Raw genomic sequence first — 26,316 nt, 5'->3', positions numbered from 1 at the left:
AATCCTTCTGGAAGGACACTTATGCACACCTGCAACCACTCGACTTTGACATTCCAGTCCTGGTTCAGTTGGAATTTTTCAGCAGAGAGCTTCTTTTCTGCATATCACTATTGCCATTATCCGTTGCGCTCATAAATACTCGAAGGTAAAACTGTGGCACCCCCTGACACCGTAGGTTTTATGTCACCCATTTGTTTTTTATGACTCAAATTTATTCACGACCAATTGACAGATGTAGCTTTAACAAGATGGCCGTTATCAATTATTGTCAAAGTTTGGAAATCCCTGTTGGAAGACCCTACAATAGATGTGAGTGGAGCGATAGTTTGTCACGTCTGATTTGTTCCCATCGTTTCATTGATAGCATATTATAGGATATCTGAAAATTTACCGTCGCTAATAGATTTTTTATAATATAGATCAATGTGAGTGCTATTTCATGACCTTTTTATTTGAGAATATCGGATCGTATACCATCTGATCCATGTAACTTGTTATTTTTTAAGCCAAGATAGTTTCAATAACTTTCCCATTCGTGTATGATGGAAGTACAATACAATTATGCCCTAAATATATAAATAACTGTTGCATACAATATTTTAATGAATAATAGAGTTAGAGGATCTGACAACTGTCTGTAGATCAGCAAAGATTAATGAAACTACTCATACATACCATTTGTGTTGGCATGCAAATTCGAGTGATGCGGGTGAGTCACTAGATGATTATGAGATCTGGGTCCGATGAGGCTCAAGGTTGTTAGATCCGTTAGGATTACCGGGGATATTCCTGACGCCTGCATCGTTAATCCTGTCTCCGCGGACATATCCTAGACACCTAGAAAAAGTATTTTATGATTTTATGCATTTTGAAATGTACTGAAGATATAACTTTTTCATAAATAATCAAATGAACACTAAATGATTTTCTATTATATCTAAAATCTCTCAACCCAAAAATCAAACTCACAATGTAACGAGAAACCCAAAGAATTGTAGCCTTCTTGGATGTTCCTGTGAACAGACGTGAGATAGTACATTGAACCAAAAGAATGTCCTCAAAGGGAATGGGTACAGCCGAGCGGGCCGTACGGCCCAGGAGAGAGAAGCCAAAGTAACCACAGTTAGGTTGGTCAAGGGAAAAGAGTGCTCTGGGTAGAGTCTGTGCAGTTCGAAGAGAAAATCTCGAAAACCTTGCCAGGAGCTGAAAACGCCACGACATATATCGTCTTTCTCTGATGGTCGAGAAGAAGTACATTAGGCGTATTCGCTTGTACGAGCCCTAGGGTGGGGAACGAATAGTTCCAGTAAATTCGGCACTTCTCGTTACCCATAACGGATTCAATATCTCCCGTAGCGTAGGGCAACACCGGTGTCTCGTTGATACCGTAAAGGAGCCGTAGGGCCGCATTATGTCGATGGATATAGGCTGAGACCGCATATGCTGGACATGCTGACAGCAACTGCATTAGCGTTTCAGATGCCTCGCGGCAGGCCCTACACCTTGGGTCAGAAACCTCTATATCCATCACGCGACTACGGTAGACTGAGGTATTCAAGACATCATCCTGGCAAGCCATGATTAACCCCTCAGTTTCCGACTTCGGCCCATTCGACCTGAGGAAAACGAAGGTCAGGCGGTTTTATAAGCCAAGGTCTTCAATGTCATTGAAGAAGACCCCATGAATTGGCTTATTCTTGTGTTGCCGCAGAAGTGAGATGATCTCTGCGGCTTTTATATGAGCCTTTTGCTGAGCGGGTTCCAACTCGGTGACAGAGTTGTGATCACCTCGTTCAGTGTCGAAAACTAAACCAAGTTCATCAGCTGCTCGGGCAGCTGCCCTAAAGAGAAATGCCTCAGTTCCTGCTCCCTCATGGTCTTGGACCAGACAGAGAAGGGGATCCGAACTCCTAACGACTTTACAGGCTACATCCAGTACTATTCTGTTGTGTAGACACTCCAAACTCACAGTTCACGGCATCCCTGTTGTCGGGGGAAGTACAACCGTGGAACGGATGATTTGGGATGCAAACTCCTATAGAGATGCATCATTTTTCGGGTCTTTATGTCGAGTTGATACATCTCCTCCCGAGTTCACTCCAAACGAGTAGAGTAAGATTGGAACGGCAAGTATATTTGATGCAGCAACAACCGACAGTTCCGATGACCATTATTATTATTATCATCATTATTATTATAACTTTCTAAATGAACAGCACAGTGATGAACTAGCTGAATCCAGTGGTTTGATCAAAATTTGTATAAAAGTTCTGAAACTGAATTGGTGGAAATTGAATTTTTCAAGTTTCAATACCTCATTACTTTTTTGATGACGAACGCATTTCGACAATGTTGACACAAACAATTTCATAATTACGTGAATTTAGTGGTATCATCACATAAAAAAAATTGCTGATAATTTTTTTCGGGTTTTGACTTTGAAAAATAGTAAAAGTTAGCCTTAAAAACGAAGACTCGTTCATGAAAAAGTTTGTTTGTTCAAAATCGAATTGTGAGAACATGGCCGAATAATTCGAAATCGAATCACAGATGTACGTGAAACGTATCTGATGGTTCTGATGGTATATATATAATTTGAAATTTAGGAAAAACCCCATTCAAGGACTATATGCAACGGGTTTCCCGAAGTGTTTCCAATTGTGGAAATTATACAAAAAAGGGGGATCTTTCAAAAAAAGGAAGAAAGCAATTGATTTCAATTGCTACACCACATCAAATTTTAATAGGGGGATCCCCTGTATAAACAAAAATACTTTTATTATGCGTCATGATGTTGGACTTCCTCGGACCCCCCATGTATGTCTGCAACGTTTAATGCTGTATAAAGTCTAAATTCGACTTTGTCCACTACACCCCCAATCATACTATGAGGTTAAATAGAGTTCAAAACAGAGTCCATGTGGTTGATTTTGTTGTGAAGCACAAGATTCCCAAAACACCGCTCTCATTGTGTGATAATATCAGTTACAGCATCTTTGCGACCGAAGTAGACTAGCGACATAACTGTAATATTCGAATTGGGACGGTAGCCTGGTAAGTTGACGTGAGTGGTTTGATCTACTCACTCAATCGACCGCTGTGTGAACCGGTGGTTTGAACCGCAAGGCCGGACAATAGATTTTCACTTCCTATCGCCCAACCCGTATCAGGAATCACACTTTAAAATGTAAGACCTCGTTATAGTCCTTCGCTCGCACAAGTTTCAACTTTTGAGAGTTGTCGTTCGTAAGGGGGTGACAGCTAGTTAACGGAAAAACAGATTTCAACAGATTTTTTACAGAAATAATGAACATTAGTGTTTTCAAATCGTGTTTATGAGTTCATTTCTGTGTCACTGACTTAAATTCTTTATCTTGAAGCTTTTCGAAAATTGAGCTCCTAAATCATTTGATTAGTAGGCATTTTATCAGCTGCAGATATGGAACCCATATCAATATTTTTATAAGGTAGTACCTATATACTTGAAATATAGTTCAATAAACTTGGGTAGAATATTTTGCAATTAATGGCAGTACCTACTATACTTGAGTAATGTGTGGAACACTTTTGTAAGATTACTGCGAATCAAATTAAAAAACATCATATCTTTTTTAGGTTTATTTCGTGAACTTTCTATCCAGCAATTGTGAACAAATAGCCAATTAGCAAAACCAACTTCAATAAATATCCAGCATAACGAGATCAAGTGATATTTCTTATCGATAAAGGATGTAGGTTTATTGAGATAACATTATAAACAATTGTACGTACACGTTTCAATTTCTCTAGTTTTACACTAATTTATCAAATGATATGAACAATAAAAAAATTCAGTACTAAGTATGTACTTAGGTATATATTAAAGTAGTTGCATGGAACTAAAGATATTTTCGGAGGAATCGCAGGAAAACTTCAAAATGGATTAGTAATAAACAATTTAAAATTTCTTTTAAACTATCAAGCAAGTACGTCCTTGTTCAGTCAACAGTCATGAAAAAATGCGTTGTTCTCTAATTACAAAATGCATAATGACGCGATGTTGAATAATTTATAGATACCTTTATGTGTAAAAATTCCAAATAACTATTTATAATACGAGCGAACAGATCCCTGACCAAAAAGATATGAGTGAATGAATGAAATACGATTCTTTCTTACGCTAACAATCCTTACGAAAAACAATTCCAGGATTTCAAGGCTGAAGCCGGGAGATGATAACAAAATAATTGCACGTACCTGTTATTTTTACTTCAATCCAGATCTGACACACGTAGAAACATAGTTCAGTCATTTCAAACCATATTGCTTTATCGATATCAACAGCATTCATATCGCTTACAGGTTTTCTAACAACAATTTTAACAAATAATCTGATGCACTTGCACTTGTTTTGGATAAATCCGTCGAGTATCTGGATTTCCACCGAGTTCGAAAATGCGCATGCGTCTACTCAACATAATGAGCATTTTCGTGGGGATTCGAATTGCTTGAATCAAAACCGCGATTAGGCGCGATTTAAATTGATGTTGAATAGAAATTTTGCACAAGCCAACCTATCTATATTATGCAATTTTCATTTATATTTGGTAGATCGAATTTATTTTGGTTGATACAAGAGAAACAAACCTACCTATCTACTTGCAAACTGCACACAAACAGGTGTTGGTGTGATTGGAAATGCAAATATTTGTTTTAATGTTCGTTGCACTTTTACAAGGAGGATTCTGTGAAAGTAGTTTCGTGCGATTTTATCTACTGGTAAAATATGTTTATATGTGTCAATAAAAATTTCAACAATTTTTTGACATATATTTTTTGTCATTTATTTTCAAAGGTGTTTGCCTGAAAGGTGGAAAATTTTCATTCCCCAATTTGGAAATGTTTAGAAAATCAATTTTTTTTCTGTTTCAAATATCGACACACATATAATCATTACATCATGTAGGGTGATTATTCTGCTCATTCAGTCGTACTTACTTTTGGATTATTTTTTACTAAAGGATCATTAAATGCAATTGGTGGAAACCACAATGTACTGGGTAACCCGATATAACTTCAACGAGATGACGCATCAATACATTACACAGATATGTATTGATAGAATGGCCAGCTAGATCTCCATACCTCATGCAGTTAGATTTTTCTTGAGATATAATATCCACCAATGTTGCAAAAATGAAGTTTACATGAATTAGTGGTGAAATTAGAAGATGTTTAGTATCGTCTGGGATATTGTCAAGAGAATGGCGATAAGTTGGAGCTGTATTGAATAACTAAAAGAAAACTAATAAATGTACCCTATTTTGTTTTCCCTATTTTCACTATCCTCTGTGTAACTCATGTATATTTATTGTAGGTTAATAAAGTCATATAATAGGGATGTACCATTGAAAAATTGTTGCTTATTGTATAATGAAAAATGGTAAATCTGAGAATCTTCATGAAAATTATGTGCAGATTAAAAATAAGTCTATTATTTTTGATGGTTTTACAGATGTAGCTAGTAAAATAGGTACCTATTTGTTATTATTTGGGCAAGAACAGGTACAGACTTACAACACCGAAGAAAACTATAGGTATCCCGTTGATGTATACATCCATTGTTAACATCATTTCAGAATTATAGACATAAATCAAAAGAGTGTGTTTCAGTACATCAAATATATAACCTAGAGACGTTTTGGTCAAGTTCTTGTTTACCACCTAATCCCGCCAAACACAACAAAACTCGCACGTATTTTTATCGCGTTGTGCAACAAACTGAAACCAAGAACGTCACTTCGACTTCGTGAGAATCAGGTTTTGTTTTGTTTGTTTATTATTATTGCCATTCGAATACACTATTTGCATGCAGAAAAAACGAAACGGTCCATCGAAGTTGCGCGTCGTTGAATTTGCGCGTACGCAAAACCAAATTGCGAGCCTACCGAACACTTTATTTTATTGATTACACACATCTGACCTTGAATGTTGTTTGAAGACGAGCCTCTACAGAAAGCGGTCAAACCGTGCCCTTGCGCATCAACCTTGAAAAGCTGCGACGTCCCTTTACTTGGGATTGGGGCAGGATCGCGGATCAATCAATCCGGTGGAATAACCGGGCTGTCGGACGACCATGGTTGTATACATATTTGTTTTATTTATACGTCTTGAATGAGTTAAATAAACCGGGTGAGTCTTTGAAGCATCCGGGCATTTCGCAAGTAAAAAATTGTTGAAGCTGAAAGTCAAAAATTGTTGTTAATACATTTGTATATAGTTATATCACATCAATATTGTTTAAAGCTCGGTATATTTTCATGTTCACGAAATCCTAATGAAATGTATTCCAAAGTAAAATTTTTGAGGTACCCATCATATATTATATGAAAGAAAAATTGTGCTTTTATGTTTTAATCATTCAAGAACCACTCCAGATCACAGTTACTAGTAACGTCAATTAATGGATCAATTCAACAACAAGAGGAGACAACATTTTTGGGTTTGAAGATAACAGAAAATCTCAAATGGAACAAGCATATTGATACTATTTGTAAATAGATATCCTCAATATCTTAATGTATTCAACAGCTACGCTGGAATGTAAATAGATTACTCTTATTAATGTACTACCATGCATACTTTCATTGTAACATTTCTTATGGTATTATAGCTTCGGGAGCATTTTAGTGATTGTTCCAGAATACTCAAAATTCAAAAAAGAATCATAAGGTATACAGCAGGAGTTACTATAGAAGGATAAATTGCAAACTCATCATCCAAAATCTCAAAATATTGACTGTTAACAAGTATATATTAAAATATGTAAAATCGCACATAACATAATGGTAATAAGAATTATAATACTAGACAGAATAAATATTATTATTATTATATTCTAATATCAATTTCAAGTCCAAACTAACACCCTTTTTAACTTCTAGCTAGACGACCATCTGACGTTCACATGTGAACAAAAAGGGTTTTTTTTACCCGCGCGAGGTTATATCAGTTTTGTTGATTGAAAAAGTCACCTATAGTAAGTGGGCATACTCCAAAACTAGCTTTGAATCAAATTATCTAAAGCAGGGGCTGGCAACCTTTTAACCTTTATTTTATTGCTTCTTCACAAAGTTATCCCTGCCATTTAAAACTGCCAGGCGTGCTAAGTCAGGTACGCTTGCCGACTCCTGATCTAAAGGAACAATTCGTTCAGGCCAGTCTTCCCTTACCTACACAATAGGTTTAAGGACTGAAACCTATCAGAAAACGACTTATTCTCTGGCTTATACCACGAAGGGCGTTGGCTTGTTTTCTGATAGGCTTCAGTCCATAAACCTACTGTGTAGGTAGAGGAAGACTGACCTGAACGAATTGGAAATTCGTTATTATAAAGCACTCTCTCACAGCCATGAATATAACCAGATCTGGCAACTTATTGAGAATACCCAAACTGGGTTTGACAACTTCCAAAATGATTATTTGAACTTAAATCTATGTAATAAAATTCCGTCAAATATAAGAAGTTTTAATTTCAATGCAAAATCAGATGTTTTTTCAGTGTATTTAGAAAATAATTTTTAATATTATTATAGTTGTATATAATTATGATATATGTGAAGAGGATATTAGTTATTAACTTTGGTATTGCAGATATAATTTTTTTTTGCAGTTTAAATTGTTTGTGATATTTTTTTCACTGTTTTCCTTTTCAAGTATTTGTTTACACATGAGTATGTGTAGACGTTCACAACCTAGCATTGGAATAAAACTACTTATAAGACCTGTTACGAGTTGAATAAATTATCTGTCTACCTAACGAAACTATTCACTGTTCAAGTTTAAATATCCGTACTGAAGAACAATAATGCAAGGCTATTTCACAAAATAAAACACTTTCTCAACTTCTCCTATTTTTTGTATCAAGACTGAAATGTGACAACTTTTCTGAAGTAGGAAAAAAAGTATAATTCTACATTACCGTGTATGAGGGATCTTTAAAATAATCATCAATACAAAGTTTCATGATAGGTAATAATCGAAAACAATGGAAATTATAATAAGTCTGTACTTTTTACTAGTTCGGGCTTTCATTGTTTATTATGATATAATATTAATTTAAATCTCTGAAAGAACATACAAAATTAAAATGAACAGTTGAAAATGACAATTATATTAAGTAATATATCCTGAAATGAAATTACAATGGATACCAGCTTGTCGACTGTGGTCAATAACTCATTTTCGTAAATTGGGATACACCCATATTCCATCCATTAATCAAACTGAAAAATTAAACAAAATATCATTCCAATAATACGATTTTTTTGTTATTTCAATAGTTTATTTATTATGAAATAAGGTACAAATACTAATGATCAAATAAAAATTAACATATTATATATAAACAACTTAAAATTTGTGATCCACCTCGCATCTATCTGGAACTGGAACATATTCATCTGGCATCAAAAACCACCACTGTGCATGGGGTTAAGGAAATATAATGCATACAAAAATCTACATGATGATCTTAATAAATTTCAAATGTAGTTGAGTTAGTAGCTAATGAATGTGTTAGATGTAGCACATAAATGCAAAATAGTTTATGCATTTATATGCTTTGTACCATATATACCAAAAGTATCAAAAGTGGTAAAAGAGTAAGTTAACTGTTTTATCTTGGACTCTGTGTGCAACCTCTATATGTCACATGGGCTATACATTCAAAAGACTTTTAATTCTGTGTTGCAGAGTGACTCAATCAGTAATTATTCAGATACTAACCTCAAGCATTTAAAAAAAAAGTCGTCTTAGACATATTAATGATTTTGTCCGCTAATCACAAATCTTAAGTGAAAACATTGGGTTCCAGTTTACTTTCGGAGTCACAGTCATTCGAATATCGAAACTTTTTAAAATTCACCTACTTCAAGAACTCACTTTTATTATTGAAAACATGTAAAATAAAAGTTTCTTATCCCTATCCCATACTATGAATCTTAATTCACTTATTCATCAAGTATCACTTATCTTGAATGTTTTCACACACGAATCCTTTATTTGGCACAATAACCTAAATATTTTCAACTTAACTCAAAATTCGTTATCAGCAGACAAAAATGTGCAAGTCCAACAAAACATTTTTTTAAAAAAGCACAAGGTTAGTATCCTAATAGTTACTATTCACTCATTCCTCTAAGCGTATTGGAAGACAAGCTAGAAGAATCAATACACAGGATCATAAGGATATCTCACGTAAAGTAAAGCTTTACATATATAAACCTCTCCATCAAATATTTGAAGTAAATTAATAATTTTTAGTAAAAAGGATACATCTCTTTGTACGCTTCTTGTACATAATACGATAACCACATTCTCTACAACGGATTGGATCCCTGGGCCTCAATTCATTCTCATTGTGACATTCTGAAATTATACAAATACATTATTTGTTTCAATAAGCATTCAGAAATTCCTTACCTCCACAAATATAGAGCATGGGAGTTTTCAATGCAGCCGTATCTTTACTTGAACCTTCCCCAGACATTTTGTGGCTTCAAAATTGAATAATCACTAACTGGAAGCGTTCACTCTACTAGCTAACAAACCTATTAGCATTCAAAATAAATAATCTAGACCCAACTTCCACTAATATGGAAATTGTTTTGGTTATGAAGATGGACAGACAGGGTTGCCAAAGACTTTCTTCTTAAATTTAAACCTTCATATTTTTTGGCCTCGGCAGTACAGGCTCTCCGGCCAATATGCGTATAGAAGTCGAATTGTCAAAACGATACATGTTGAACATTGTATTGTGCTCTTCTCAGTACAAATGAAAATGTAAACTTCCTTCGCGCTTGTCTTTTCATTTTTGAATAACGATGTCTGAATTCGCCTACTTTTGAATTCTTTTAAATGACGTTTTTAGAATTATACTTGCGATTAGCGCACCAATTATAAAGTTTTTCGGTGTAACAGTTTATAAACAAGTGTTACCAATGAGTAATAGTTGTCAATCGCAAGAGTCTGTTATGTAGTTTTGTTGGTACGCGGCTACCTTCGACATGTTTTTTTCATAATATATGTTGAAGTCGTATGTATAACCACATTTCAGGCAAAGTTTGAAAAGCTTTATTTCAAACGTATGTCTTTTGTTGGCAATATACTGTTTAAATTTTAGTCGCCCTTGAAAAGGTACTAAGTTTCCTCAATGTAGATGTTTTCTCTCCAACGAAGTTTTTTGCCAATATTTTTTGGAAGTTTTTCTTGTTCCTTCTAGTACTATTGCATTCCTCCGCGCTAATGTGCATACTAAAGGCTCATTTACACGTGTTGGTACACTCGTCAGAGTTAGTGACGCGGTTGAGTACTCGTATAATGTAAACAATTCTCGTCCAAGTCCGGACATAGGCGAGATAACTCGGACAGTGCTCAACTTTGTAGGGTCGAGTAGTGTTCTCGCCCCCGGTATAAACAAGTACTCGGACGAGATAGTTAAGTGTAGGGGTTGTGGTATTTGTTATTATGAACGTACTGACCCGCTTCTTAATGAAAATTAATAACACTATCAATGATAATAATTAAACAATTTTCACAAACATTTTTATTTCCAGACGCGTTTTGCCAACACCGTAGTGTAGATTTTTAACGAGGAAGCTATGGTGTTAGGAAACGCGTCTAAAAATAAAAAATGTGAAAATTGTTTATTATCGTAAATAGTATTTTTTGAAATTATCTCATGTAATACAATGAGTAGATTTAATCAAGCAAAAACTTTCAACATTTGTTGATTAATATTCCCAAAATGAATATCTGTGGAATATAAGTACAAAATCTTTTCAAGAGAAAATCAAAATTTTCAGGTGACATTATCAGATGATTTCTTCAACTCATAGGATCCTCTTACGAAATTCTGACAAAATTGAACATGAAACTACCATATATGAACGACGTTCAATGTTTAAATTACTCACGATTTCTTGTGTGTTTGCCATATCATCAGCGAACACATGCTTGTGTCAGTGTACTAGCACGTGTAAATGAGCCTTAATAAATAAGCGGCGTAAACCGTAACTGTCAACTCGCGCGGCAAACATGAATTGACAAGTCAATCTAGACACCACATTGGACTCGCAATAGTATCCCATGAAACGCAATACATTCAGAATTTATTCGTCTTGCATGGAATTTAATAAATTATGTTTCATCAAGTAAACATTTATGTGAAGAAAGATCTCCTTTTGGATCCTGTACTATTAGTGTTTCTTGGGAAAAGAACCATTTAATGCCTCACTCAGGTACAACATTCCATTTTAACTCTGTTCTTGAATTATAAAATATATTCGTTTTTACAAAACCAGTATTAAAACAAATCATGAAACGTGTTCTTTTTCTTTCAGCCATCAGAGTACAGTGTTTATGGTTGCATCCTCAGAGCGCCATCCAATCTGATTGTTTCTCCATTCAACATGGGGTTTTCAATTATACTCTGAACCAGTTGGGCGAATTCATCAGGATACCCTAACCTTTGAGGAAATGGAACTGATTTTGATAAAAATGCGGTAACTTTTTCTGGCAGATTTTCGAACAACGGTGTATTGAACAAACCTGAAACACCGGAATAGTTCAATAAGTAATCACAGTAATTCTATGAATGAATTCCAAACGTGAACGAAAATAGTTAAACTTACCCGGAGCAATTGTTACTACTCTAATTCCTTGACTTGCCAAATCTCTTGCGATGGGTAGAGTCATTCCTACTATAGCACCTTTACTGGCCGAATATGCTGCCTGTCCCATTTGTCCGTCAAAAGCAGCTACACTTGCAGTGTTAACAATAACACCTCTTCCTCCATTTTTATCAGGTTCGTTGTCCCCTATCAATCCTACTGATAGTCGGATCACGTTGAAAGTTCCAATGGTGTTCGTCTGAAAATTTAATTGTGAACAGAAATTTACAAAATGCTGCTCTATTAAGTAGGTTTTTAGAGTAGGTGTAGGTAAATCTGAAAAGTAAACCTTCCTGCAGATGTGTTACATGCCGAAAACTGTTTGACATGTTTCCTATGAATTGGTCAGTACTTTTAAAATTTTATTTCAATAAAAAATTACCATTACGACTTTCATGAAATCTTCCAGTTTGTGAGGTGCCTTTTTGTTAAAATTATATGTCTTAAAAGCTACGCCGATTCCAGCACAATTAACGACATTATCGAGTTTGCCAAACTTTTCTTTGGTCAGCGATAAAGCATTGCTAACATCTTCTTCGGAAGTTACCTAAAAATCAAAGCCATCAGAATTTGTTCTTCAGAAAGAGTACTAGCTTACATTGACAGGAGCAAAAATAACTTTGTCCTCACCAATACTTTTTGCTATCTCATTACCTTTGGAGGTAGGGAGATCACAAAGAACTACTCTTGATCCTTGCTGAACTAGCCTTTCAACTGTGGCTTTTCCCAGGCCTGATGCACCTCCAGTAACTAGACTCACTGCACCCTGAAAACATAACAATTGAATTGAACATATATGCGAATTATGCACATGTGACATTAACTGAAATATTTCGATTTATCTCCGATGAAAGAAGCCATATTATGGAACTGATAATCCTTCTCCAACACTTTGGAGATCGAGAATAGAAGCGTGATTGGTTATAGTTTTGTAGGATGTTTTTTCCTTTTCCTAGGAATTCGTACTACTTTCGATATTTCCAATTGAAGCCGAATACAGCTACCGGACTGAGTCATGGCCGGTGGGAGAAATCGTACATACATACTTATTGTATTGAGGGAGGAGCTTCTCATCGGCCATGACTCAGTCCGGCAGCTTTACTTCTATAGTACAATTCCATAATAGTAGACACTAAATTCTCATAAATATTGCATTAAAATAAAAACATTGTAGTCAAGGTTGTGATTTTCTATACTTATTCATAATTTTTCCTCATGTGCTTAGTATAATTTCCATACGCCACTGCAAGAGACAGATTAAGGCAAAAACTTGTCATTTCTGTGAATATAGTGCCTTCTATTTTGAAATTATAGCCTAGCTTGTATGAGAGACGTACCGAACAACTTGCACAAGTCCGGCGTCTATTCTTAAGCACACATTTCTTAAATAATATATCATGCATGTTGGAAGAAATAAATAAGAATCTTCATTATATAAAAACAAGGCGGAGTCCAGTTTTAAAACGTTTCTAATGATTTCGGATATCATTTCAGCTAACAGGGTAGATCACTTGTTGATCGATTCATGTGTCGAGATGTTAAAATAACGGTTTGGTGTTAGGATAAAACTCCAGTAATATTAATGAAATTGATTAAAAGACGACATTAATTTTTTGGAATTGAAATTAACATAAAATGATTTTTTATTCCTTTAATATTTTGTTGATTTAATATTCTATAAAAGTTTGAGTTTTCAGTGGAATTATTTCACTACATATTATAAAACAAAGTCGCTTCCCGCTGTCTGTCCCTATGTATGCCTAGATCTTCAAAACTACGCAACGGATTTTGATGCGTGCGGGGTTTTTAAATAGAAAGAGTGATTCACGAGGACGGTTTATATGTATGCAGTCAAGAAACACATATAATTTTAGAGGTTTCTAGTGTTTGCGCTTACATTGCAAACGCTGGCTGAACCTTACAAGATAGATCTAACAATGTACTACAGTATTGTACACCTTGAAAAGGTTTATAAAAAAGTACACGAGTATATGTCTATCTTTTGGGGATAACCCAAAATATCCATTTTATATCCTCGAAAAATAACGGCTTATTAACGAAGCGATTTAAATGAATATGTTCGAAGATATTACAGATTTAAAATGCAGCGGTTGCGGCGGTACCGGCCGGGAGGGCGGCTGCGAATGTCTATAAATAGCGCGTCGAAGGACGCGTTTCGTCCTTCGACGATTAGCAGCGATCGCTAGTACTTGATAAATTCAATAAAGTAACGATGACACACATGACAATTCTGGAAAAAAACGATTCTTTCCTTTTATTTGAGACAAAAAACGAACATTTTCAGAAATAGCAATTCTTGACATTTTTGTTTGGCTCATTAAAAACATTCCACGCTGTAAACGGTTTTATTAAATTCACAATTAAGAAACAGTTGAATAATATATTTTTTGAAGACAAAAATTTACGTTTGTTTTATTCATATCTATATAAAAAACTTTTTTGAAACGATCAGTACAATATTTTCATTTAAGACACTCATTGTTGCAAAATGAGTGATATGTATTTTGTGAACTCAACACTCAAGGTCTGAAATAATCATTATTTATATTAGTTGAGATAATGTAATGTCTGAAACAAATAGTGTGCCTTCTTTTGATTTTATTTTACTGTATTTTGGACACAAACGAAGGACATCAATTGATAAATATGATAAAATTAAACTTGAAAAATATGCAGGATGATGAAAGGGGACTGGAATAATAAAAATATGAGGTCTGTTAAAAAAAGGTGAATTTTCATTTTTTCCAACCCCAGATATGATACTCTTGTGCCAGCGTTTTTCCAATCCTCGAAGCAGTTCCGATATGTACTTTTTGGTATGTCCCTGGGCTTTCTCAGCGTTTCCGTTTATATCTCCTCAATCGTCGCGAAACGCCGTCCTTTCACGAGTCTCTTCAATCTTGGGAACAGGAAAAAGTCGCAGGGTACCAAATCTGGTGAATACGGTGGCTGTGGCATGACAAGTGAGCAGGTGTAGTATCGTGATGCAAAAGCAATGAATTGTTTATCCACAATACCGGACGTATTCCTTCTGGCAAATGGCCCATAACTTCAAGATAATATTTCTTATTGACCGTATGACCATGTGGCAAGGAACCCCTCATACAATATGCCACGGTGATCAAAGAAAACACTGAGCAAAACTCTGACATTTGATCGAACTTGGCGTCCTTTTGTTGCTTTGAGATTCGTCTCTTCCATTGGGACGATTGAACTTTGGTTTCGATATCATAACCATATACCCATGATTCGTCACCAGTTATGATCTTCAAATCAATCAAATCAAATCGTAATATTTTACGAAGTCCTGTGAAGACCTTGTACCACTTGTAAACATTTTTCTGACCCGACTACAATCACTGAATGCCACTGTCCACACTTCAAGTAATTTTTTTTTTTTGAGCACTAATTCCATTTATTTTTATACAAAAGTTGATGCGAATTCTTTGATCCATTTTTTTTGATAGCAAAATATTTTCTAACATGTATGCCTCTCACCAACAAACTAAACATGTTAAACAGCTGAAACTGTGAACATATGTTCGAGATGAGTGTACCAACATAAAAAAATTGCTAATTGCTAATCGAATGTATGTATCCCGCATAATTTGAACTGTCACCTTATTTTTTGAACAGACCTCATATTCATAGTCACTCGTAAACTTTTCAGTTTGCCTTTATCACACTTTAGCAAATATGCCAGTATACAACTTTTGTTTGTAGAGTATAATTTTCAAATGATAATACATGGTCAAAACCATAACGTTGATCAATATCCAGTGAAATTTTGCCTCCAGATGTAAACATTACCTTGCATAAACATTTCTTACAATAATGTGATGGAAACTTGCTTTAGATTCAAATTTCTGGCGTGTGGAAAAATGTGAGTCTTGTTTTAATTATGAGAAACATTTTAAAAGCAATCAGATATCTAGATGATCAAAAAAAACCAACTCCTAATTTTCCTAATGTTGGGAAACATATGTTGAAAACATTCAGGTGAAATAAATATTCGAAGTTATCATACTCATTCCAATGTTTCATAAATGTTCACTTTCATCTTCTAATTGCAGAATCCTAAACAAAGTCTTTAAATTTATATTAAAATATCTGCAGTACTGCAATAAACATCTACATACTTTTTATTGTCTCAAATTTAAGGAAAATAGGAGATTCTTTATCAAAATTATTCATCTGTTATAGAATTACATTCAACTTTTTTTTTCTATATGAATTCCATTTGAAATTCTTTCTTGGATCACCTTCTTCAATCATATAAAATTCCAAACAAACATCTTACCTTAATCATTTTTGAAGCAATGCTGTCTACTCGTATTCAATGAGAACAGAACTAAATTACATACAAATTTGTGGTTCATTAATCTGGGAAAACAAATCAAATTCAAAGGTCATCGTATGATGCTTATAGCATTATACCATTATACCATGCAAAGGTCATTTGATTAAATTTGAAAAATTCTAGGTTATGCAGATGCTCATGTTTTAACTTTATAGGCCGTGTTCCGTTTCTGAAGTGGGTTAACCAAGGCCATGATCAGTTCCCTAAAAGAGAAAGTTACAATTCACCGTCCTGTTGTACTGGTTAGGGGCGTAGCCACTACACCACGGTCCAGGGTTCGTATGTAGAAGAACAAAATTGTCGGTTAATATTTTGACGTTCAGTTCACCAGTTTTCAGAATACCGTGTTTTATATCTAACCGTTTTAACGTATTCAAAAAACGTAATTTAATGTGAGATTCTAACTCGTTTGCAAAACCACGACACGTGTTTCGTTATACGATAGCATCCTCAGGCGTCACAATACCAGGAAACACGTGTCACGGTTATATAAACTTTCAAGTGGAAATCTCACAATATAGTGTTTTTTTTTTAAATACGTTATAATGGATTTTCATCCAGTACCTATTGGTCAGTTCTGTCATATTTCTTTAACCGGTTTTTCAGTAGTACCACAATAGTGGTAATTTCAGAACTATCAAAATTCATTTATGGAAACTTTTGGAAAGCATCTTCATATTAATTTGTTCTTGTTCTTAGACTTTAGCATAGATTAGAAACTTTCAATTGTATAGTTGAATTATATTGAATATGTTATCACTTATCATTAGGCCTAGAGTAAAATATGGTGAATATGTATAAATCGATTTTTCTTTCAATCAAACTGAGGTAGAGTAGACCGTTCACTGTGAATTCAATTATTTTTGATTGGAGAGGAGAAGTAGTGTTCGTTGGATATTCATATTATGTTCTTACGCCGAAGCACAATCTATTGTTTTCATATTTCGATTATTCTCATTATTTTGTTGCTGTTTACGGTTATTGAGTACTTGAGTTTTGATATCAAACTTCCATTGACTTGTCTATAAAAAATGACCTTGATTCAAAAAGAATGCGCACTTACAAACATCAGGAATTTACTGAGCTAATGAATTATCTAAAACACTGTATAGAAGTTAACACTTATATACGGTGTCTAAAATAAAATTTCTGGTTGCAATCCTGTTTGTAGTTTGTGCACAGAATAGCAAACAACACTATTCTGTGGTTTGCAGTGTTGCCACTTGTAACATAATTATCGAATTGTAACATATTTTTTCCTCAAAATTAAGTCAAACGAAAACGTGTAACATGTTCGATAATTGTAACATAATTTTTCAGTCTTGGAATGTTTCAACTTTGCAGGTTTCATTCTTATTGTACCAATAAAAAAAAAATTTAAATTATTTTATTTCATTCAATCAGTATCGACACTTCTTGGCAACCAACTTCTATGTAAATATTGCCTTACTTGGAAGACCGGCAACCGTCTCTGTCTCTTGTTTCACTGAGCGGGGAATTCACTGAACTACACAGGGTTCGGGCCAGTTCGGGGTTTCCCACGGAAACTTTCCCATGTTATTCGCTGATTTTTCGATTTTTATGGCGATTTGCCGATGTTTGTTACGAAGATTAGAACACTTTTTTAATCTTCCTCTTTGGAGATGATCACTTGGTGATCGAAACACGTGTTGAGGTGTTAAAAATGACGATTTGGTGTTGGGAAGAAACTCCAGTAATATTTGTTATATTTTTGTTATCTGTTTTTTATTTGATTATTTATGTATAGAAATGAGTGCGGCGTTTTTTTTAAACAACAAAACAAAGAAATTGTAACATAATTTTCAAGAGAAATCGATAATTTTGACAGCTCTGCACGATAATTTCTTCATCAGCTAGTGGCAACACTGGTGGTTTGTGACCATGTAGATTGTGTCTAGTTCTAACGTCATTCGTCATTGTTATTAAATATTAAATTCTTCTTGTTCTTAAACTTTAGCATAGTTTGTGGTGGATGTGCATAGATCAGGTTTTCTTTTAAATACGTTGGAGTAGAGTATACGTTTATTGTACATTTCATTATTTTGAATTGAAGAAAAAAAGTTCATTGATCAAGTTACAAGATAAATCAGCCAGCAATGTCTCTGGTATCTTATGACTATGGAAGCAATAGTGAAAGTGAGGATGAAGATTCCCCAAATGAAATTGGAGTCAACCTTTCAACTCCTACTTCCCTTACAAATGATGGGAAAACAATGAACATTTCTAATAATTCAGATCTTCCAAAAAATGAACCAGATTTGAATGGTATTGTTAGCAATAATACAGACCGTCAAATAGATGAACCAGGATCGAGTAGTATGCTTGACAATGGAACTGGCATATTTTCAAGTTTGCCACAAGTACATGCTGTCAAAACCTTCCAGGAAGGGGCGATTGAGGATTTTATTCCAAAAGCTATCAATGTAGACAAAGGAAAGAAGAAAGTTAAAATTACAATTCCATCTCTGTCTCAGTTTGCTGACGAAGAAGGTGAGAAACCAGCCAAAAAAATTAAATCAATGAAAGGCAGCAGCCTCCTTTCACTATTACCTCCTGTAAAAGGAACTGTGATGACTGCCAAAAGTTTTGTACCAAATGTTGTAGCAAATAAAAACAAGAATGCTACTCCATCTACTTCTGTTCAAAGCCATAATCTTGTACCTGATGTTATCAAGAAGAAAGCAAATCCAAGAAAAACTGCCCGAATAGAAAAAATACAGGAAAATAGAGAAAAAACAGCACTCAGTGATGTAGAAAGTGATGATGATATAGAAATGCCTGAAACGTTTGATGATGAACTGTGGGAAAAAGTTTGTGGTAGACCAAAACCTAAACAAATTGTAAGAGAGCCAGTAGAAGAGTCATCCAGCCAAGTTATAGACATTGCTCCGGAACCTGAGAAACAGTACGATGGTCTAGACAATAGGGCATTCAAAGAATTGGTTGGTAAATCTAAAAGGCCAATTGGAAATATCAAACTAATTGATATAAATGAAGAAGAAATGTTACTGGACAAAGATCTTTGGATGGTTAAGTCACTAACTGACCCAGAATTAGCTCCAAAGCCCGAAATTGATGAACCTGTAGACCCAACAAGAAGAAAGAAACATCATATTACGTATTTGGTTCAACAGGCCAAAGCTAATGAACAGGAACTACAAAATGCCTGGAGCGCAAGCAGAAATAATAAAATGGCTACAAGGGCTAAATATGGTTTTTAATTAAAATAATAATTTTCAAATGGTAAGTACATTTGTTTGTTATTCTCCTCTCATCTAATTATGTAGGGTTTTCCATTGCTGAAACTTGTGGTACTTTTTTATTCCACCAACACTTCAAGAGTTCTGTCAAATTTCAATAGTGTTGCAGTCCCAATGGAACACAAATTTCACCACGTAATTCAACAACACTGCCTAGTACTATTACAGAATAGTTCAAGACCTAATCTACCTGCATACAGAATACCATTTAAGTTTTTTTTTATCGCTTCAACTTGAGATTGACAGAAATAGTTGGTAATTTGATGTAAATTATTATTCAGGAAAGACATCCTTAGAACTTCAAAATAAAATCAGTTTAAACAATAAAAAACATTGATGATTGAACTTGTTGCAGTCTGACTTAAAGAGAATCCAAGGTACTTTTTATGCAGTTCTACTATTCTTGAAGATGATTATAGTATCAACAACATTTGATTTGATTTAATAATAATAATAGCGTTTATTGCCTACGGCTTCGCCCGCCTAGAAATTGGTTTGTCACGTTAAGTTTCGTGACAGACTATTTTAAACAAATAGTTACTATATTTTTTATTTAACCAAAACTTTAGGTTCCCAACTTCAAAACTGACGAAATTCAATACAATCTTAGAACCTCTATTTTTTCCCCTTGGAGGTGGAAATTCATGATTCCCTTTCTTGATGTTTATTTACGCTATACAATGAACTTACCTGCATATTTCAAGATTCTAGGTTCAGTAGCTTGGGCTGTGCGTTAATATAAGAGCAGGCAAGGTAAACAATCTTACAGTACATTATCTGCACGTAATTCCAACAGTATAGGCAACGCACACCAAAATAACTCTCAGGTTGCAAGAATTTTTCTGGCTTTCTCAATACTTTTTTTTATATTATGGCCAAAATTACACAAAACCTTTGTAAATTGTAGCCTATACGTTATTCTGATGTATAGGTTGTATTTATGTAAAGTTTCATCTAAATTCGTGTAGACGTGAAAGAGCCACAAACATGCCTCTACATACATATTATCATGTTGAACGTTTTTATTCCTTTCCATGGCTATTTCAACTACTATTGCAATTTCTTCATCATTACTTGAAGAAAACAATAAAAACAAATAATCGGTGCAACTTTTGCATTTGCTCTTTGCGTGCTATCGTCCTGCCAGGTACTGAAACCACACGACCTTGAAGAGGTCCTGCTGAAAAATATGCACTGAGTGCATTTCTCGTTCATCTGGTTTTTCATTGGAACATGTGAGCTGACACTGGTTTTATCAATGGAAAAACTGTAAGTTTCGTATGTGAAAAAACTTTTCTTTAATTTTTGTGTGTACATTTTGTATTGATTCTTCAGTTATTCCATTATTCTATAGCTTTCATCTATCTTGCCTATTTATTCAACAAATGTGATGTATTGAGTAAATTGCAGATCTAAACTACGGAGATAATTATGTCAGTGTTTGATTTTACACCTGAAAGTCACCATTTTCTCCTACCAAAGATAATATCATTCATTACTTGTAGTTATCTCATGTTAGGATGTTGAAATAGATCATGTGGCATTTGTAAAAGGGTTCAGTGTTGGTCATAGCAACACATTCCAAGTAGTATATGTTAGTTTTACCAATTCAAGTGGGGTTATTCAAAAAAATATATTGTTTTTTTGTTTACATACTAAGACACAAATACACGAAAGGAGTTTTTAAAAGTATTTTGCATGAAATAAAAGCAAATGGCCAATGTCACTTAAGAAGGATTGAGCTCTTCCAAAATTTCAAAACACTTTTCATACTATTTTTTTTTCAAATGCTAGTGGATTGATTCATATTAATATTTTCAAGATGACCACAAAAAGCTCTCGAATCACTTCAAATAGTATTTTATTTTCATTTATTCCTTCACTAACAATTTTTGAGTTTGCAGTTGGAAAAGTGGAACAAGTGGTTAGCTTGAGAGTCTCATATCTCAGAAAATTTTCATCAACAACTTTGTTGAAAGAAATGACATCATAATATCTCTGTGGACAATATCTGAATTTTAAAAATTACCCATGTTCAGAAATGGATTGGATTACGTCAATTTCTGAATAAAGTTTGAATGAGATTATTCTTGATCCCGTCTTCTGCAACCGTTTTATACAGAAATGTATCAAATGGTAAATGTTTTACATACAGCAATCTTCTATCGAATAAAAACATGTTTTTATTTTTGGTTCATTACATCTCTTTAGGGTACACGATTTACAAACCCATTGATTACTTACTTCAGTTAAGTGATAATTGCTCAACAGTCGTACCCTGAGCAATAAGTCAAGATGACAGCCTTATGTATTTCCTTTTCTATCCTCGATATGCATAATCAAAGAAGTATAGTATAAATCATATGCCCTTTTACCGATGGATGTAGCTACTACGTGGTAGAAAATCATTATGAAGAGAATTGAAACTTTGTTTTTTACCACTTTTATTTGTAACTAACGTTACTGCAGTTTTGTCCTGACATTTTCAAACTTATACATTGAACTGTATAATGTATGAGTTTGAAAATGTCCTTAAATTGTATAATGTCTAAATTTGAAAAATGTCCTTATAGGACGAAACTGCAGTAACTTTAGTTACAAATAAAAGTGGTAAAAATAGTAGACATCCAATTTTGGGCTTTGGGTAAATTTGAAAGAGTGACATCTAGATTTTATAATTTGAACGTCAAACTCGGGGAAAACAGTGTTGCCATAAGAAACCGTAATTACGAACATTCAAATATCTGTTGTTTCTGTTATTTACTGTCATATTCGTTTACATAAATGCAAAGATCTTAGGTGTTTTTTGGCGTTTAATAGTATTCAAGCGTATATTCAAAAACGATTCGTAGTGACGTCATTAATTATAAGATTCGCCAGAATGGAATGATTCAATTTGTGTCAGATGTAAAATTCAATAAAGAAAACAAACTCTTCAATTTTCTCTAACCTCAATGAGAATCTGATTTGTGCATATAATAATTTCCCAACTTCATTTTGTACATCCTTACATATATTTTATCAAAAATTTTCAGCACTATAGAAAACTATAACGTTCAAAATAATACAGAAACTGACAATTGACGTAACGTAACGTCAAATTTCGTTTTAAAACCAACCTCACGCTAGTTTTGAATCATCAATACGTTTCAAATCATAATTCATGTGACGTCATCATTTCAACGCCAGAATGAATACTATGCGCCAGAAAACGCCTAATTTAGTTAGGCAACACTGCCACAGCATATTGTGACACTGCTTATATCGTGTGATATCATCATAACCTTCAAACATAACTAACGGTGAACGTAACCTTTTTTTTCTTCTAACTATCTAATGGCACCGAATAAACCTAAATTGTACAAAAATGCAGCAAAACACTCAAAATCTTCTTCTGAACAAGTTCCTAACATCGGTATCATCAGCCCAGAAGCAGAACAAAAGTTTGAAGCGGAATTATGTTGGTGTATTCAAAAACTACAAATTGGTTTAAAGTCAGGCAAACTGAATAATAAACAGGGTAGGATTGTGGTGTTCACCACAATATTCATTTAACTCACTATAAACTTATTATTTTCTTTTCAGTACAAGACCACAGCAAAGCTTTGAATACTCTTATGAGTAACACAGCACCCATGGTTAAAAAAAGACAGGTGATGCGATTGAGTTTTGGAGATTATAGAGAGAAAATGGCAGCAGAAGAAAAGAAAATGTTAAAAAGTGATTTGATGAAGCCGGCAGTCAAGCAAGTTAAATCAACAATCCCCAGTAAATCAGTGTTTGTTAAAAAACGTGCATTGACATCTATAATGAGAAATACAATCCAATCAAACTTTGGAGATGAAAAAAATGGTTCTTCAAATGAGCTGATATCAACTTCCAGTGCAACATGTCCTGATGGGGAAACTTTTAGATTTAATTTTGGAATGAATGATTCAGGGAATTAGTTCAAACGTCTAATAGTATTTTTAAGTATGATTTTGGATTGACTGATTTAATGTATACTTTAATCGTTTTTTATAAGTGAAAACCTTTTTTGTATATTAATAAAAGAGATTTATATCAATCCTGTTTTCAAAGAGATTGAAGCTGTTAATTTTGAAATATATTTTTTTATTGTACTTTTTTTATTGATTAATAAACTCGATAGTTTATATGTCAAGTGCTAGTAGTAAAATCATTTTCATCTTATTTTGAGCATTTGATATTTCTTTGAACTCATATTTGTGTATTCATGCCAAAACTTTTTTTTTTCATTTTTTACTAAGAATACTTGCACTAACCTGATACTGTATATCAGAAACCCCCGATTGCAAATTTCCATTTACTATCAATTTTTGATTTGATTCAGTGGCATTTTTTTTAATGTGTAATTTGTACCCATGAGTTGCTGACAATATATTATTGAAAGACTGACAGAAAAAAAAAAAGATTTTTTAATTGGAAAATAAAAAGGTTTTTCACTCCTTTTTTAGATCTTTTCTAGACCTTTGCAAGATCTGCGTACTTTGCCTTTGTGGATGCTCATATAAGATAATGTTTTGTCTTCTGGGGAGCATGCTGCAGACTGTTTTTGTTTTACAGAAGCGAGCTGTCCGGTATGTGTGCGGGGCAAAGTTCCAAGTCAAGTTAACTTGATCAGACTTTCCCTGCCCACAACAACAATGGTGAAGGACTCATTGATATACAATGGAATAAAGATGTACAACAAAATTCCCATATACCTGAAGAGTTATTCTTTGAATATTTTCGGGAAAAAATTAAGCGACATTCTGATTGATAAAGCCTATTATAGTTTAGATGAATTTTACAATGACAACGCTTTTTATGAATTATAGTTTACTACTGTATGTCACTATAATATAGCATATTTTTTAAAGAACATTTTTTGAATTCTAAATTGTATAGCATTTATTTTTTTTTCGTAAAAATGTGTTTGATACCCTATTTTATATAAATGGGCTTTTAGGAATTACTTTTATACTACTTTGACATAGTTCATAATCGTTTGTCAACAAGAACTCTTTCTTAGGACAATTAACGTATTTCTCTCTCTCTCTTTGATCTAGAGGCTCCAGCCTGGATTTTTTTGGTAACTATTGGATATATGCAATATGAATTTCACTAGTATCTTTAATTGCATAGGTACCATTTCACTAACAAATATCAATATTAGGAATGTAACTCAAAAAAAAAGTAAGGATTTGTGAAACCAATTATATAAAAATCTGAAATATATTCAAAAATATATAAAGGATTACAAAATAAGTTTTAATGGCTTTGACTGAACAACAACAGCTTATCAATTCTCCCAAAAAATTAGTTTAGTCAATAATCGTGAGAATAGAGTGTCTTAAATCATTTGAGCAAGGAGAATTCTATACTTTTTCTATGACATATCAGGAATATTTCAAACCTTTTAAAGGATATCCTGAATGAAGGTAAGGGTATTAAATTTCATACAGTTGCATTTAATTGAAGGGAGTTTCCTCATATTTTATGTGCTTAAGCTATGAATATCCAAACTTTATTGTACCCACCTATGTTTGGGCCATGCACTTTCAGCTTTTATAAAATAAGAAACATCTGGCATTCACGGGCTCTTAAGACTATTAGAAATATAAAAAGATGAAAAACATGCAGAGTTCAAAGGCATAAATATCTTCATTGAACAAACTGCTACATCTGAGTTAAAGGAAATTACTAGATTTCAGGTACAATGAAGAAGTTGGAAAATCAATATTCAGTTTGGTTCCCTGAAATATTACAAGGTCGCTATGCTCTATGAAAGATTATTGAACAGAAGGTATTGTTTGAATGAGACAAGTTGCTTCAAAGAGTATCTTTTAATAATATTAATATCTACTTTGGTTATATTTCGCGAAATCATATAAAATCTGGAAATGCCCATTCTAGCAATAAAAGTTGATGATAATCCATCAATAACCTGTCAAAATATATTTACAAGAGATCATAGCCCATTTGTATAAGCTGCAATATAAATTGAAGTTTAAATAATGCTGTGAAAAACCTTGTGATATTTTATGAAATTACATGAGTTGTCCAATATAATCAGTCCTTTTAAATTTTTCCTTCAATCTTGGCCATTGAACAAGAAAATTATCAGCTAAATAGAGCAATATCTTACCACTTAAAGATAAGCTTCTTGTTCTACAAAAACTTTCAATGAAAACAATTTTTGTATCAGTAATGAAGAATACTTTCAATAGAAATCCTAATCCACAAATTGGAATGCAAGTTCCTGGACCATTACAAAGAATTAATTCGGGATTTATTTTGAAAACAATAGGAACACTGTAGAGAATAGAAAAAATGGTGGTAAATACGGATGTGAGGAATGACTGATGAACTGCTCTACTTCTTGGTATCTTATATATTACAAAATCAGCTGTTTGTCCCGTCGTTGCTTTATTTCTCTCAAGTTCTTCAACCTTCGCTTTACTTGTAACATCGCTCCTGGCCATAATATAATATCTTGGTGAATATTGTGTGAAATCCAAGTTTTTTATCAGCGTAATCATTTCTGTTGTATGTCCTCCTGATCCTATGCAAATTATGGTTCTACATGGCCTTTCTCTTTTTTTAGACGCATATTTACTATGGCCAGTGGTGATTTTGTGAATTAAATATAAAACTCGAGCAATCAGCAAAACTATACACAATATACAAATTTCGATCAGTAACTGAGCTGAAAATAAGTTTCTCAGAAATAATGAAGTGAAATCATTCGAAAGGTTTACCATCCATTTATGAAATTATTAATATCTAAGAAATAAGGACTAAAAATATTATTTTTCGAGCGATATGAGAGGTTAGATTATAGAATCTAATCAATAAACAATATTATCATGTCTATCGTCAAAGTCAAAACAATTGTAAATTTGTAAACATTTATACCAACCATCGACATAATTATGTCGGT

The 26,316-nt window shown here is 33.7% G+C and overlaps 5 protein-coding genes across 9 annotated transcripts in view; 1 reads left to right on the top strand and 4 right to left on the bottom strand.

The window, feature by feature from the left end:
- Positions 1 to 4,586, bottom strand: part of AGO1 (protein argonaute-1) — a 57,249-nt gene extending 52,663 nt beyond the window's left edge. The window contains exons 1-2 of one of the 3 annotated variants that reach the window (XM_074172102.1): positions 4,237 to 4,586; positions 676 to 837 (exon numbers count right to left, since the gene is read on the bottom strand). In XM_074172102.1, coding sequence (XP_074028203.1) covers positions 676 to 826 — 151 coding nt within the window. In that variant the 5' untranslated portion in view covers positions 827 to 837; positions 4,237 to 4,586. The remainder of the gene's footprint in view (positions 1 to 675; positions 838 to 4,236) is intronic. The other 2 variants (XM_074172101.1, XM_074172103.1) reach the window with 2 other exon arrangements.
- Positions 4,587 to 8,301: 3,715 nt separating this feature from the next.
- On the bottom strand, positions 8,302 to 9,685 carry Rpb12 (DNA-directed RNA polymerases I, II, and III subunit Rpb12). The gene is made up of 3 exons (XM_023164602.2): positions 9,463 to 9,685; positions 9,316 to 9,408; positions 8,302 to 8,460 (listed from the first exon to the last, which is right to left on the bottom strand). Exons 1-3 carry the CDS (start codon positions 9,527 to 9,529, stop codon positions 8,438 to 8,440), a joined length of 183 nt encoding a protein of 60 aa, XP_023020370.1. The 5' UTR covers positions 9,530 to 9,685; the 3' UTR covers positions 8,302 to 8,437.
- Positions 9,686 to 11,303: 1,618 nt separating this feature from the next.
- scu (hydroxysteroid 17-beta dehydrogenase 10) lies at positions 11,304 to 16,189 on the bottom strand. Of its 2 annotated transcripts, XM_023164600.2 has the most exons (5): positions 16,033 to 16,189; positions 12,310 to 12,477; positions 12,094 to 12,258; positions 11,673 to 11,910; positions 11,304 to 11,589 (listed from the first exon to the last, which is right to left on the bottom strand). In XM_023164600.2, the coding sequence occupies exons 1-5, from the start codon at positions 16,039 to 16,041 to the stop codon at positions 11,399 to 11,401; spliced, it is 771 nt and encodes a 256-aa protein (XP_023020368.2). In that variant the 5' UTR covers positions 16,042 to 16,189; the 3' UTR covers positions 11,304 to 11,398. The 2 variants fall into 2 exon arrangements, with proteins under 2 accessions (XP_023020368.2, XP_074028201.1); XM_074172100.1 differs by lacking the exon at positions 16,033 to 16,189 and having other exon boundaries at positions 12,310 to 12,531.
- Positions 16,190 to 17,984: 1,795 nt separating this feature from the next.
- On the top strand, positions 17,985 to 23,096 carry LOC111508950 (uncharacterized). 2 transcript variants are annotated; one of them, XM_023164605.2, is made up of 2 exons: positions 17,985 to 19,356; positions 22,959 to 23,096. In XM_023164605.2, exon 1 carries the CDS (start codon positions 18,210 to 18,212, stop codon positions 19,332 to 19,334), a length of 1,125 nt encoding a protein of 374 aa, XP_023020373.2. In that variant the 5' UTR covers positions 17,985 to 18,209; the 3' UTR covers positions 19,335 to 19,356; positions 22,959 to 23,096. The 2 variants fall into 2 exon arrangements, with proteins under 2 accessions (XP_023020373.2, XP_074028200.1); XM_074172099.1 differs by lacking the exon at positions 22,959 to 23,096 and adding an exon at positions 21,278 to 21,461.
- A 1,210-nt stretch (positions 23,097 to 24,306) lies between these two features.
- Positions 24,307 to 26,316, bottom strand: Alg14 (ALG14, UDP-N-acetylglucosaminyltransferase subunit). The gene is made up of 2 exons (XM_023164604.2): positions 26,135 to 26,316; positions 24,307 to 26,082 (listed from the first exon to the last, which is right to left on the bottom strand). Exons 1-2 carry the CDS (start codon positions 26,139 to 26,141, stop codon positions 25,424 to 25,426), a joined length of 666 nt encoding a protein of 221 aa, XP_023020372.2. The 5' UTR covers positions 26,142 to 26,316; the 3' UTR covers positions 24,307 to 25,423.

The sequence above is a fragment of the Leptinotarsa decemlineata genome, unplaced genomic scaffold (genome assembly GCF_025532065.1).
Source record: "Leptinotarsa decemlineata unplaced genomic scaffold, Ldec_3_MD MMD2_tig00000035_RagTag_RagTag, whole genome shotgun sequence".
NCBI classification, from domain to species: domain Eukaryota; kingdom Metazoa; phylum Arthropoda; class Insecta; order Coleoptera; family Chrysomelidae; genus Leptinotarsa; species Leptinotarsa decemlineata.
The sequence above is the reverse complement of the archived record's forward strand: the minus strand, read 5'-3'. Positions and strand labels throughout refer to the sequence as shown.

Coding starts and splice junctions, on each gene's coding strand:
- LOC111508950 (XM_023164605.2), top strand. CDS start 18,210: ATGTCTCTGGTATCTTATGACTATGGAAGCAATAGTGAAAGTGAGGAT.
- Rpb12 (XM_023164602.2), bottom strand. CDS start 9,529: ATGTCTGGGGAAGGTTCAAGTAAAGATACGGCTGCATTGAAAACTCCC. Junction 9,409..9,462: donor CATGCTCTATATTTGTGGAG/GTAAGGAATTTC, acceptor GTATAATTTCAG/AATGTCACAATGAGAATGAA. Junction 8,461..9,315: donor CAAGAAGCGTACAAAGAGAT/GTATCCTTTTTA, acceptor CCCCATGCACAG/TGGTGGTTTTTGATGCCAGA.
- scu (XM_074172100.1), bottom strand. CDS start 12,531: ATGTCACATGTGCATAATTCGCATATATGTTCAATTCAATTGTTATGT. Junction 12,259..12,309: donor TTATTTTTGCTCCTGTCAAT/GTAAGCTAGTAC, acceptor TTTGATTTTTAG/GTAACTTCCGAAGAAGATGT. Junction 11,590..11,672: donor AGTAGTAACAATTGCTCCGG/GTAAGTTTAACT, acceptor CCGGTGTTTCAG/GTTTGTTCAATACACCGTTG.